Source organism: Blastomyces gilchristii (assembly GCF_000003855.2).
Source record: "Blastomyces gilchristii SLH14081 genomic scaffold supercont1.3, whole genome shotgun sequence".
Classification (NCBI taxonomy): domain Eukaryota; kingdom Fungi; phylum Ascomycota; class Eurotiomycetes; order Onygenales; family Ajellomycetaceae; genus Blastomyces; species Blastomyces gilchristii.
The window spans coordinates 5650437-5663225 of record NW_003101680.1 but is presented as its reverse complement, the minus strand read 5'-3'; the positions used below and the strand labels follow the sequence as shown (position 1 = coordinate 5663225).

The 12789-nt window shown below is 36.2% G+C and overlaps 1 protein-coding gene across 3 annotated transcripts; it reads left to right on the top strand.

Annotated features, from left to right (window-relative positions):
- The first annotated feature begins 7266 nt into the window (after positions 1-7266).
- On the top strand, positions 7267-12462 carry BDBG_02584 (G-protein signaling regulator). Of its 3 annotated transcripts, none has more exons than XM_031720849.1 (3): positions 7267-7452; positions 7639-9689; positions 9750-12458. In XM_031720849.1, the coding sequence occupies exon 3, from the start codon at positions 10353-10355 to the stop codon at positions 11394-11396; it is 1044 nt and encodes a 347-aa protein (XP_031577173.1). In that variant the 5' UTR covers positions 7267-7452; positions 7639-9689; positions 9750-10352; the 3' UTR covers positions 11397-12458. The 3 variants fall into 3 exon arrangements, with proteins under 3 accessions (XP_031577173.1, XP_031577172.1, XP_031577174.1); XM_031720850.1 differs by lacking the exon at positions 7267-7452 and adding an exon at positions 7538-7561; XM_031720848.1 differs by having other exon boundaries at positions 7267-9689; positions 9750-12462.
- The last annotated feature ends 327 nt before the right edge of the window (positions 12463-12789 follow it).

Sequence of the window (12789 nt, the reverse complement as noted above, 5' to 3'; positions counted from 1 at the left end):
TCACTGTATCTCAAGAAAGAGATTGTAAAGATTTTATTGATTTATCTTAAAAATCAATTTTAGTTTATTAGATTCTCTTCAAAAATCTAACCTAGTTACTGAACTAGTGTGAAAAAAATCAGGTGTTTTATACACAAAAGTCTTTTATTCTTCTTTTGAAATAGTCTGATCAACTTTTCAATTGAAAACAGACTCAGAAATATCTCAATTGAAACAGTCTGATCAACTTTTCATTGAGTGAGAACAATGAGTTCAAAAATACACTCAGTTGATGTGAAAAAAGATGCTTTCTCAAATACTATTCCTGAGATTGAAATTCTGAAGAGAAGAAAGAAAGAAGAAATAGAGAAATAACAAGTTCTTGAAATACAGAAACTTGAAAAAGTAAGCAAGATTCTTGAAAAGCAGTGTCTGAGTGAGATGAATGAAGAAGTTCTGTTAATTCTTCATGCTCAGACTAGACAACTACAGAAGATAATCAAGTTCAAACTTGGAATCTCAAACACAGTTTAAAAAATATTGAAAATTTCTTGTATAATCACTGACTCTTCATCTTACTCTTCTTCTTTTTTTCATACTTCTTCTTCTTCTTTGAATCAGAAGAAAACATATGCTCAAGCAGCTGAATCTGCTGTCTCTAAACCTGCTGTCTCAACACCTGCTCAAAATCCTGAGAAAACTGAGAAGAATACTGTTTATATCTCTATTCATAGAAAAGTGAAAAAGAAAATGCAAAAAGAGAAAAACTTTCAAATCTTCAGAAATAGAAGACTTATTCTTAAAGTCTCAAATCAGGACATTCTGTAAAGAAACAAGCTAAACTCAAATCTCATTTTCAGAATTAGAAATGAAATTAATCAGCAGTTCTTTTCTCAGTTGATGACTGATATTGAAGTTTAAAAACCAGTTATAGCTTCAATTGAGTTATTATTCTTTGAAAACTTCATCATTCTGACTACAATGTCTGAATTCAGTGCTGAATTTCTTATTCAGAATAAGAATCTCTGAAAGTCAGCAGTAGAATCTTTGCTAAACACAATAATTCTAGCTGAGAGAGATGAAAAGTGAGACAAATTCATTCTTCATGATATTTCAGTTGAAATTTTTGACTGTGAAGAAGAAATACTACTTCTCAAAAATGAATTGAAAGAATACAACTCTATTCAACTGAGAAAGAAGTCTGTATGATTAAATTCAATTGAGTTCAGACAAAGCAGGAGAAATGCCTCTGTTCTAGTATATATAAAAACACTTGAACAGTCAAAGATCTCTGAAGTAAGAGTAGCAGATTTGAAAATGAGAGTTCATGAATACAGAGACTCAAGAATGAATCTCAAAGCTCAAACACAGTATTCAAACTGTCAAAGATATGAATACTTTGCAATCTCATATTTTAGAGACTCAAAATGTGCATTCTGTGCCAGAGATCACAAAACTAGTAAGTATAAATGTGAAACATGCTCAAAAAGAGGTGAAATATGTTAACACACTCTGCTTAAGTGCTCTAATTGTAAAGAAAAACATGCATCTAGCTCAAAAGAATGTATGTTTACTTCTAGAACTCAAAAGAACTGAAGAAAAGATGAAGCTCAAAGTCAATCTAGAACTGAAGAGAAGAGTCAAGTCAGTAGACTTATAACTACAAGCTTAAAAAGAAGAAACTCTCAACTATCTAAATCTTTAAACTTCAATTCTCCTGCTAAATATAAACAGAATTTGAATCCTTAAACTTCTGTTAAGATTAGAGAATTGAGAAATGACTCTGATGATAAACTAGATATAATGTAAGCAGTTAAGATCTCTACTTTTCAAAATAGTTATAATCTACTATCTGATGATAGTGACTAGATTCTACTCTATCTCTACTCTCTTTGAGTATGAATATATAACGAAAACAACAAAAAAAGTTTAAAACCTCTTCAAAAATCACATTTATTCAAAATAATGTGAATAGAAACTCAAATTGTATTTATTCTTGTCTTCAAATTATATTTGAATAAAAAGTTGATTTTATACTACTTCAGAAACTGAATTTTAATGCTGAGCAAAATTATATCATTTCTCATTCAAGCTACTACTGCTTTCTACCTCAAAAGTCTGAGATAAAGTCAAGAGTAGTGATCTATGAAAGAAAGAGATCAAGATATTAATTTAATCTAAGATTTGATATTATATCTGACCCTGATATTCTGGTGAGTGATATTATAGATAAAGAAAATGAGTTTAATACTATACAGCTCATAAATATCTATAATGAAAAGTTATTGAAGAAAAATAACAATATCTGAATCATTAATAGAGAATTTCTGAACATAACTTTATCAAGAAACTCTATAATTGCAGGAGATTTCAATACACATCATCTCTGATGAAATTCAGAATGCAAGAGAGCAGTGAGAGCTGATAATCTGATTAAATGAACTTTTAAACATTCAATAGATTTGATTAATAAGTCTGATCAACAAACATTCTTTAGAAAAGGCATGAAATAGAAGTCTATTATAGATCTAATCTTCATATTATAAAATCTAATAAAAAGAAGACTTGTAAACTGATTTATTAATTTAAATGAGACATCAGAATCAGATCATGAGATTATTTAATTTAATATTAAACTGAGTGAAAAACAAATGAGTGAAAATCCTCTTCTCTCTAATCAGTATAACTTTGAAAAAGCTGATTGAAAAGCAGTTAAAGAAAGTATAACACTGTTAAAATCTGAAAGACAGAATGAGCTATATTGAAATTCTGGTCAAGATATCTCAAATGAAATGCTTGAGAATAGAGTGAAGCTTATTACATCTATTATTCTAACAAGTGTTAGAGATAATATTTTAAAGAGACAATCTTCTGAGTATTTAAAACATTGATGAAATAAGAATATCTCATCTAAAAGAAAAGAATTAGCTACTGCTAGAAGAGATTGAAAGAATGATATAATATCTGATGAAGAGTTCAAAGCTGTCAGAAATGAATATTTTTCAGATATTAAAAGAGCTAAAACAGACTACTGGAATAAATTTCTTGAAGAAGCATAAGAGAAGGAAGTTTTTAAAGCTTTTAACTATACTAAAACAAGAAGTGTAGCAAAACTTCCAGTCTTAGAGTATGAGTTTCAGAATGAATCATATATAGCAAACTCTTTTGAGAAAAAATGTCAAGCTTTCATGAGAATTTTCTTTCAGAACTCACCAGATTCAGATTCAGATTCAGAGAAAGAGAATATATTACTTCTCAACTATATTGATGAAAATGACTGAGAATGACCTGATCTTACACAAGATGAATTAGAGTCAGCTATCTTCTCAAGTTCTGTTAAAACTGCTGCAGATCCTGATTCAATTAATCACTTAATTATTCAAAATACATATTCCTACTTAAAGAATGAATATTTTGAGCTCTTTTTCAATCTCTTGAAAAATGAATATCATTCTGAATGCTGAAGAGAAGCTACTGAAGTGATTCTTGCAAAATCTAATAAAAAAACTTCAATTTCTAAGTCATATAGAGTAATATCTCTATTGAACTGTCTAGAAAAGGTTTTAGAAAAGATAATAGCTACTTAACTATCTTTTATAAGCTCTATAAGTGATTCTCTTTTATTCAGTGAATAAATGAGAGATAGAAAACAGTGTTCTGCAATTAACACTGTTCTCTCAGTTGTTTATAATATTCAAATAGCAAAGCATGAGAGTCTGGTCTCAACTGCAGTTTTTATTAATATAAAAGAAGCATTTGATTATGTTTCAAAGTCAAAGTTAATTCAGATATTGAAGATATTAAAACTGTCATTTTCTCTAATAAAATAAGTTAACTGTTTTATATTTAAAAGAATTATACAACTCTTCTTTGATGAAATGAAATAAGATAAGACTGAGATAAAAATAGAAGTATTATAGAGATCTTCAATCTCACTTATTTTATTTATAATATACACTGTATATCTATTCAAAAATAGAAATATGAGAATAGTGTGATCTCTGAGTTATATGAATAATATTGATCTAGTCTACAGCTCAAAAACTATCAAAGAGAATTTAAAAGTAATTGAAGAAGCTGTAAAGAAAATCTTTATTAAAGCAGATATCAATTAAATTTAATTTAATATGAATAAAACTGAGTTAATTCATTTCTTTTCTAGATTCAATAAGAAAGAACTATCTCTAACTCTTTTAAATAGAGAGATTAAACTCAGTGTAAATATTAAATGATTAGAAGTATGATTAAACTCTAAGTTGAATTTTAAATATTATATATAATAAAGAACTGTCAAGACAGAAAGACTATTGAACAATATAATCAGACTATCAAATACAGAGAGAGGTCTATTCTTCCAGGCTATAAGACAGTTATATATAGCCTGTATTACATCAGTAGCTGATTATAAAGTTCAAGTTTAATGAAATAATTAAGAGAATTTCACTGAACTCTTTCAAAGTCTGTAAAACAGAGTCTTAAGAAGAATTCTGAAAGCATTCAAATCATCTTCTATTAAAGCAATGAAAATTGAAGCTTCAATTTCTTCTTCTACTATTAGATTTGAAAAGACCTGTATGAACTATACTCTGAGAGTTGTAAAGATAAGCTTAAATTATATAATCAGAGAAAGAGTCTCTTCTTTATTTCTATTAATTAACTCTGGAAATGAACTGAATTGAAATAAATTTCTTGATTAAAATGAAAATAATTCTTCAAAGAAAATGTCTTCTTAACTGTATAGACTATACTCTCTGATTAAAAATCAATTTTCTTCTTTAAATATTGAAAAAGTTGATCATGAGAAGTTATCTCTTTGAAGAGAAAAGCTTGAATCTCTTATAGACTTATAAATAAGTGAACTATTAAAAGAGAAAGAATATGAACAGTATTTAAAGACAATTTCTATAATCAATATAAAAGACTCTATTCTGATTTATTCAGATGACTTAAAAAATGAGAACTTGAATAGATTAAATGCAGACATTGCTTATACTAAAGATAATATCAATTTTATCTCAGATTTCTGAAATCTAGACTGTGAATATGAAGTCTTTGATACTGAACTATTTATAATAGTGAAAGCTTTCAAACTCATTGAAATAAAATCTTATAAAAGAGGAAATTGTTTGAAAGAGATATGAATATTCTCTGATAGTCAAGCTGCTTTAAAAAGACTTAGAAATAATCAGATTTATAATGATTAAATGAATCTTAAACAGATCTTAAACTCTGTTTTGAAAATTCAAAAGAGAAGAATATTAAAGCTGATAATTCATCTGTACTGAGTTCCTGCTTATATAAATATTTATAACAATGAATTGACTCATTCAGCTGTAAAAAAGAGTGTAGAATTAAGCAGATTTATTTAAAAAATTATGTTCTAATCTTTTATAAAGAGAAAAATAAAAGAATCTTGTTTAGATAAGTAAAATGAAAGCTGATAGAAATAAAAGAAGAGTATACATTATTCAAGATTTGAAATAAAATCCAAGTGAAAATCTTGTTTAATTAAATGTAAAAAGAAAATATTCTCATCTATAATACAGCTGAAACTAGAACATGACTATTTCAAATCTTATATATAAAGATTTAATGATAGATTTGACTCAATAGAATACTTATTCTGTAATATAAATGAGAATTCTGAGTATATTATAATACACTGTGCATTATACAATAGTCTCAGAGTCAGATTGAAAGAGAAGTATAATCTAAATTAATTAAATATAAGATTCTTATTCTTAACTGAGACAGAAATTAAATACTTAATAGACTTTCTATCAGAAACTTAAGCAGCTATAAGAAAATGACTAAATTCAGAATTATCTGAATATAAAGAGAAGAAAATCAATCAGATATAGTCTATTAAAACAGCTGTATACTATCTTTTAATAATTTATTTTATTACAGTCTTTCTTTACTTTATCTTTTTCTTTCAATTTCTTTCTATCTATCTATTTAATATGTCTATCTTTAAGACTGTGTTCTCTTTTCCTTTGTCATGATATTGTCAAATGATTTCAAAGTATCAGAAGATGTTAAAACACTGTAATTTGTAAACAGTTTTTGTATTCTGAGCTGGAATTTTCTGATTTTACATATCTGAAATTAATGAATGTATAATAGTTAACTTTACAGATATAGGAAAAACCCTGAGAACTAAAAGTTCTCAGATAGATGTCATAGTCTCTGACTGCATACATCTATAATTGAAGAATAATAATAATAATAATAGTTGTTTGACTTTGTGATGTCAAGGTGTTGAGGGCTATATTTGTGTGACAGCATGTGAGGCCCTGCCAGGCCCCGCTTAAGATACCTAATTAGGCTAGATCGAGACCAGTTGCATAGCGCCCTTACGGGATGCAGACATCAACTAAAAGATATAATCAATCAATCAATCAATCAATCAGAGGCTCGTGTGCATTAAGATATTTTATCAATTTATGAAAGTAGCTGCTTTAAATCTATGACATACTACATAGTCAGTCTATGAATGACAGGCTTCACTCAAGAGACATATATATATGACTGAGAAATCGCCTTCTGATTATTGATATGCTGCAGGAGTTTGTTATCATAGAGATGTAAGAATAATCAAGCTGTGAAGATTTCACCGATCGGTGGAGGCTCTTGGCACGGCCGCTCGGGGCCGGTGATTGGTAACTTTTCCATGCTCTGAGCCTTGCAAAATCTGTCTGTCTATTATTTCCTCTGTGAGCAGGACAAATTTGTTGATTGTATGCCTGTAGAGCCTAGACATCTAGACATTATCTAGACATGGATCATGGGATATTCCTTCAGAGCTCTCCTTTCTTTCACAGTAACTTGTACCGTTAAAGTCGTGAGAACTTGGAAGGGGCCAGAGAGGGGTCTTGAAAAACGTATTCCACCAAAAATAAGTAGACTTCCTTCCCTCATCTCCTCCCACTTTCAACGCTCATACATGCACGTACGGAAATAGTTAGTAGTATATAGAGTAAATAAATCAGCTATTCACGAGGGAGGGAGGAGGGGCCAGATCCCCGTCCGTCATGTCATGGATGTTTGGCGTGAGAGGTTGAAAGGCAAAAGCAAGTTCTAGGCAAAGAGGCTAAAACTTATCGGGTTTCTTTCTTCATTCTTTCTTTTTTTTTTTTTTTTTTTTTTTTTTTTTTTCTCCATTTTTTTTGAGTGGTTGGGGGGAACGGTGGAGTTTTTGCGAACTTTTTGATTGACCACCTGATCAGGCCCCGAAACTAGTCGGCTCATTTAATGAGAGGAGTGCCTTGCGGATACACGCCCCACTCTTTTTTTTTTTTTTTTTTATTTTTTTTTTTTTTTTTTTCTTTCTTCTTCTCTCTTTCTACCTGGTTTGACAATTGAAAGGCCGATGACGAGGGTGACGTGATGATTTTTTGCTGACTCGCCAAATAATCCTTGAGGATAACCTAGATTGATATGATCTGGCATGAGTGTCGCAAAAAGCTTCTTGTAAGATAATCTCCAGCTATTGATCCCGTAATCATCAAAATTCCCAGTACAGTTCTCCATATGTGTGTCTCCGTGATTCATGGATACTTCAGAGAAATATTAGTGATCAGTTAGTCTGGCGCTTGTATTATTGCCTTGTTCTTGGCTTGTCGGTAGTTGTTCAACTTATCGACGATTAGGCTTCAGTCAACCCCCCTACCCTACCGCCTACTGCGTACAGCCTGCACGCCACAGACCCCTCAGAGACTCAGAGACCCAGAGACCATCCTCCCCGACGCGACGGGCGGTAAATACTAGAGATTGTGGGCAGCTAACTGGCTAACTGGGTTCCTCCCCACTTAAAAAGAACACCGCAGAACCAGCGAAGAAAGCGGCGAGGGGGGCGTCAACACAAACAACCAACGACACCAACCAAGTGAGTTGGCAAGCGGGCAAAACCCCCCGCTTGGTTTGCAGATAGACCTTGCGCTAATCGTGGATCTCTTGTATTTGCCTGGTACTGGCATTGTTCAGCCCTCTTTCTGGGCACTGGACCATGGCAGTAATTTCCAAGGGTTTTCTGTTTTCTTTTCTCCGTGTTGACGGGCTTACCTTGGTATTGTTCTGGTATTTCTCCTAGTATTTTATATAAGGTTTTATTTTTCTCACAATTTTCAGCAGATTTCGTATTTGCCTGGGATAGAAACATTATTTGGAGGTTGAGGCATGTATTTAATTGTTGGAATATCAATTGAAAGTTTGTTCAAATGGATATCATTTTTTATTAGTGATTGGATACTTGCAGAGATCAACTACCCCTTTGCCCCATCAGCCTAGGCAGTGCGTTGTCTGCCCAAGAGGTTTTATGAGTCTAACAACCTGCATGTCATGATGAAAAGCGGCGATTCGCCATTTCAATCGCCCTTTCTATCTTATCCCCTATTCTTGCGATTTGTCGGATAAAGGTAGTTGTTCTGGAAGGCCTGGCTGTCGCCACGCGGGGCGTACGGTTTTATTTTTTCTCTTCGCGGCGGTACATTACAACTTCCAGTCGAACTACGCCTCTAAAATTATACACCCTAGTCAGACTTTTGCATTTGAGTAGATTAGTGCGGCGATGCTAGGTACAGATGAGGTGTATGACGTGATTAGTGTGGGTGACTTTTAGATGGGAAGGGGAAGATTCAAGATTTCCTTGGCAAGCATAAAGCCCGCCGCCACGCTGGAGAGAAACTCGAGCAACTGGCCTTTTGGGTTGCTGGAGCACGGCTTGACTTTTTTTTTTCTTTCTTTCTTGCTTTCTTTCTTTCTTTTTTTTCCTGTCCCAAGGTTGTTTTTGCGGCTCGACTGCCGGCAGGGAACCACGAATTTTCCATGGATGAGATGGGAACGAACCCGGGGTGGAGTGAATCTATCTTTCCCATCTCTAAGGTTCGGTCTGATATTTTGGTACAGTACATTACCGAATCGAAAGGCGAAACATGCCAGGGGCCGTTTGCTGTATGGGATACACACCTATAGATACGTACAGTACATGTACAGATTAAATACAAACTCGGTAATGATAAGATACTGGGTGATTGAGTCAGGAGAATTTGGCAAGGGACCGCCGACCAGAGCATCGTTACACAGGCCATACGTAATCGGCGGACGAGATCGGCGCCTTGACGATACGGGTACGGTGTGACGGAGTAATATTCTAGAAGAAAATAATTACCGAACCCCTGTAATACTCGGTATGGATCCCTGTCCACGCCAACCAACAGTAGCAGGGAAACCAACTGCCAGCAGCGAGAACAAGACGAGGAGAAGAAGAAAAGAGAGAGAGAGAGAGAGCAGGAACAGGAAGAACAACGCGGTTTGATGTGATGTGTTGCAGCAGACTATCGTGTAAGTTACTCAGGACTCTTCCTCTTCCTCTTCTTCTTCTTCTTCTTCTTCTTCTTCTTCTTCTACTTCTACTCAACTACTTCTTCTTTCCTTCTCCTCCTCACCCACACAGAGACATACATATATCCTTATCTTCTTTTCCTTCTCGTCTTCTTTCTTTCTCTCTCCCTCTCTCTCTCCTCTATTTACTCTGTACGCCAACTGTTTGGCTTTCTCTTCACACACACACACACACACACACTCTCTCTCTCTCTCTCTCTCTCTTCCCCACACAGTGTCTGTACCCTGTGGACGTCGTCTATTATTTAATTCATACCATCACCACCCAGTGTGCTGTCCCAACTACTATTGCCATCTTCTTTCTCTTGGTAATTTCCCTGTTCAAGGCGCAGGATAATTAATGCATTCTAATCTAATATAAATATCAGTCGTTTCTGCCCTCCTCGACGACAATTTCAGTCTGCCATTCAGCTCGAAGAACCAACACTGGGTTGACCTTGTGTGCTGTGTGGCCTTGTGTGCGTTCCGTTGGATAATCCTTAACCTTCCTTATCTTCGACGGAGTTAATTTGTTCCTGGATATCCACGCAAATTCAGTGGTTGTTAACCGGGTATCTTTCCCCATTTGTATTGGTGTACCTACAACAAAATAAAGGACTCCAAAGATCCCCCCGGCTGCTTGGTTCCCTGGGTCTGCCAGCCTCGACTAGGTACCCTTGGGGATAGAATAGAGCAGGAAAATAAAAACAAAGGAGAAGAAGAAGAAAAAGAAGTAGAAGAAGAAAGGTACCCTAATCTTGGATTCGTCAAGGAAGGTTGTCAAGCACTCCTGGGACGACGGGGTAGTGTTGGCGTTGAACGCACCGTTGCGCAGACTAAACAAAACGTCTCAGCTCGTAGCAGCACCAACAACAACGGCGACAACAGCAGAAGGGCTGGAAACAAGGGTTGGAAGCCTAGCGGGGAAAAGAGGCCGGAAACAGGCTCGAAGGAATTGGAAGCAGACTGGGCTCTGTTGTCCACTGGGCGCAATGATTGCGGGCACCTCGCGATACTCTGCCCTCTTATTCCGGTCCCTCACTCCTGACTCTACACCTCAACAGTCCCCTGATTACTCGGATTGCGACTCGGACGACGATAACACGATGGAACGCTGGCAGTCGGGTTCCAGGCCGCTCAGTCTTGCTATCCCTCACTCCGGTGCTCGACCTACCCTGGATGATGTATTAGCCGGCACCTCACCACCTCCCTACACACTCTCTGCCTTCATGGCTTTCCTTTCCCAGAACCACTGTTTAGAGACACTAGAATTCACCATGGAAGCGAAGCGATATCGCGACACGTATTATGCAGACCCTACTCGAACGCAACATCTCCGTATGCTCTTCCAGAGGATATTAACAGCATACATCGTTCCCGCATCACCACGCGAGATCAACGTATCAAGTGAGGTCAGAGACGACCTCCTGAACCATTCTAACTCTCCCACACCGCCTCGACCAGAAACACTAGATTCCGCTGTCAAACGTATGCGAGATCTAATGGAAGAGTCCATATTCATTCCTTTCCTTAAAAGCCAAAGTCCACCTCCAATATCGTCGTCATATTCACCCTTCGACGAATCAACGGCACAGGATGATTCCCAAATGGGCCGCCATACTTCCATGCGCCGGAAACTCTCACCTCAATCGTCATTTGCCTCGCCACGTTCGCCCATGGCAGGGTACGCCCTACAGTCCCACACGTCGGCGGGCTGGTCGTCAGAATCTCGAAGTTCGGGCCAGACCCATTCCCCAACCACCAGCGGTGACTCCGGATCCACCAACCTCACTGATGATTCCGGAAGCATGACATCCAGCCCTGGTGCTGGTGAACCGATGACTCCGCCAACCACGCCACCATTCAGCGATATGGGTTTGCATTATGGCGACCAGGGGCACGGACAGGGACAAAGCTCCAAGACAAGACCGGAAAATGCTTGGAAGAAGATGGGTATGAAACTTGGTTGGAAAAAGAGGCCAGGGGGCGGTCCCGGGTCGAGGGATGGCCGGTTTCCTGCGCCTGAAGAGGAATAGATTATTGGAGTAGTATCCAGCCCTTTCTTGCTCGATCCCACGTCTCCCCTTTTCATTTTGGATGATATTACTACTACCATGACCACCACTACCCGACATATATGAGCGTTGCATATGAAGCATTCATGAAGCATTCTCCCAGGCCCCTAGCCTCTCACCTCACGACATAACTTCATCCACACCTACAGACACAGACACGCCAACTATACCTTCACCTCATCTCTGCACTTATCTCGACAATACTCTCCCCCAACCCCCAAAACAATTTCTCTACGCGTGTATGTGCCAGTGTGGCTTCCTCATCAGCATGTTATCAGCCATTTTCTTCCTCCCCCATATTCCGCATATCTAGTTTTTCTTTTTTGGTTCTATTGCATTTTAAACACGGCCGGTTTTTCTTTCTCCCGTTCTTCCCGGTTTTATTTTTATTTTTTATTTTTAGTTTTGTGTGTATGCGTGTTTGTGTGGCATGTATACCCATTACTTGCATTAATGGTAATTTTATAGCATGCGAATTTCATTCTTACATTTTTTCCCCCCTTGCCCTTCTACAGTCTCAACTTGAACCTATATTCAGTTTTCTCCTCGTATCTAACCTATCTAACCTGTATGTGGTGGGTAAGGCCTGTGACTTTGGGCTGGATCTACCTAGGTTTAATGAAATACCTGAGTATTTTCTTTCTATTTTCTTTCTATATCTCTCATTCTCCCAATCTTCTTCTATTTTTGCTTTTTTGTTGTTGTTTTTCCTATTGTGCTTTCACATGTCACGAAAGTTAGAATAGATATTCAATTTCCTCCTCCTTTTTGTTTCGAACAGTGTTAACTACTTTTCATGAACAACTATTATTTTATTACGGTTTATTTCGATATCATTGAGGTGATTATTTCCTTTTGATTCTACATTATATATATACCTGCTATTCTGGCCCCTTCTCGCTCTCTCAAACTTGAGAACTCATGCAAAGAAAGCGAGATAGAGGGGGGTAGGAGAAACAAAATAATAATCAAAATAAAATAAATCAACAAAAGAAAATTATTAAAATTTAAGAATGATGAAAAGACCAAAAGCTTCTTAGGAGAGTACTTACATAGATAGGTGAAGAAGAACTTTCAAATTAATTTCAAGCAAGCAAGCACAGACAACAATCATGCTTACTTCCCGCTGTTTACAAAATTTCCTGGGGGAGATGAACACAGCATATACACATCACACATTGAAACTGCACACCCCCAGTTCAGCGCCTCTTTGCAAATCTTGATGGCGGGCTTCGATTTTGATAGAGGCTGGGTTCGGCTTTTTTTTTTTTTTTTTGTCTCCAATTCTGGCTTTAATTGACACTCCAAGCGGAATCTTCCGGGGTGGGGTTGGTTATCAAATGTTTCTTTCCAT

Bases quoted from the DNA above. Each gene is read 5' to 3' on its own strand.
- BDBG_02584 (XM_031720848.1), top strand. From the start codon at position 10,353: ATGATTGCGGGCACCTCGCGATACTCTGCCCTCTTATTCCGGTCCCTC.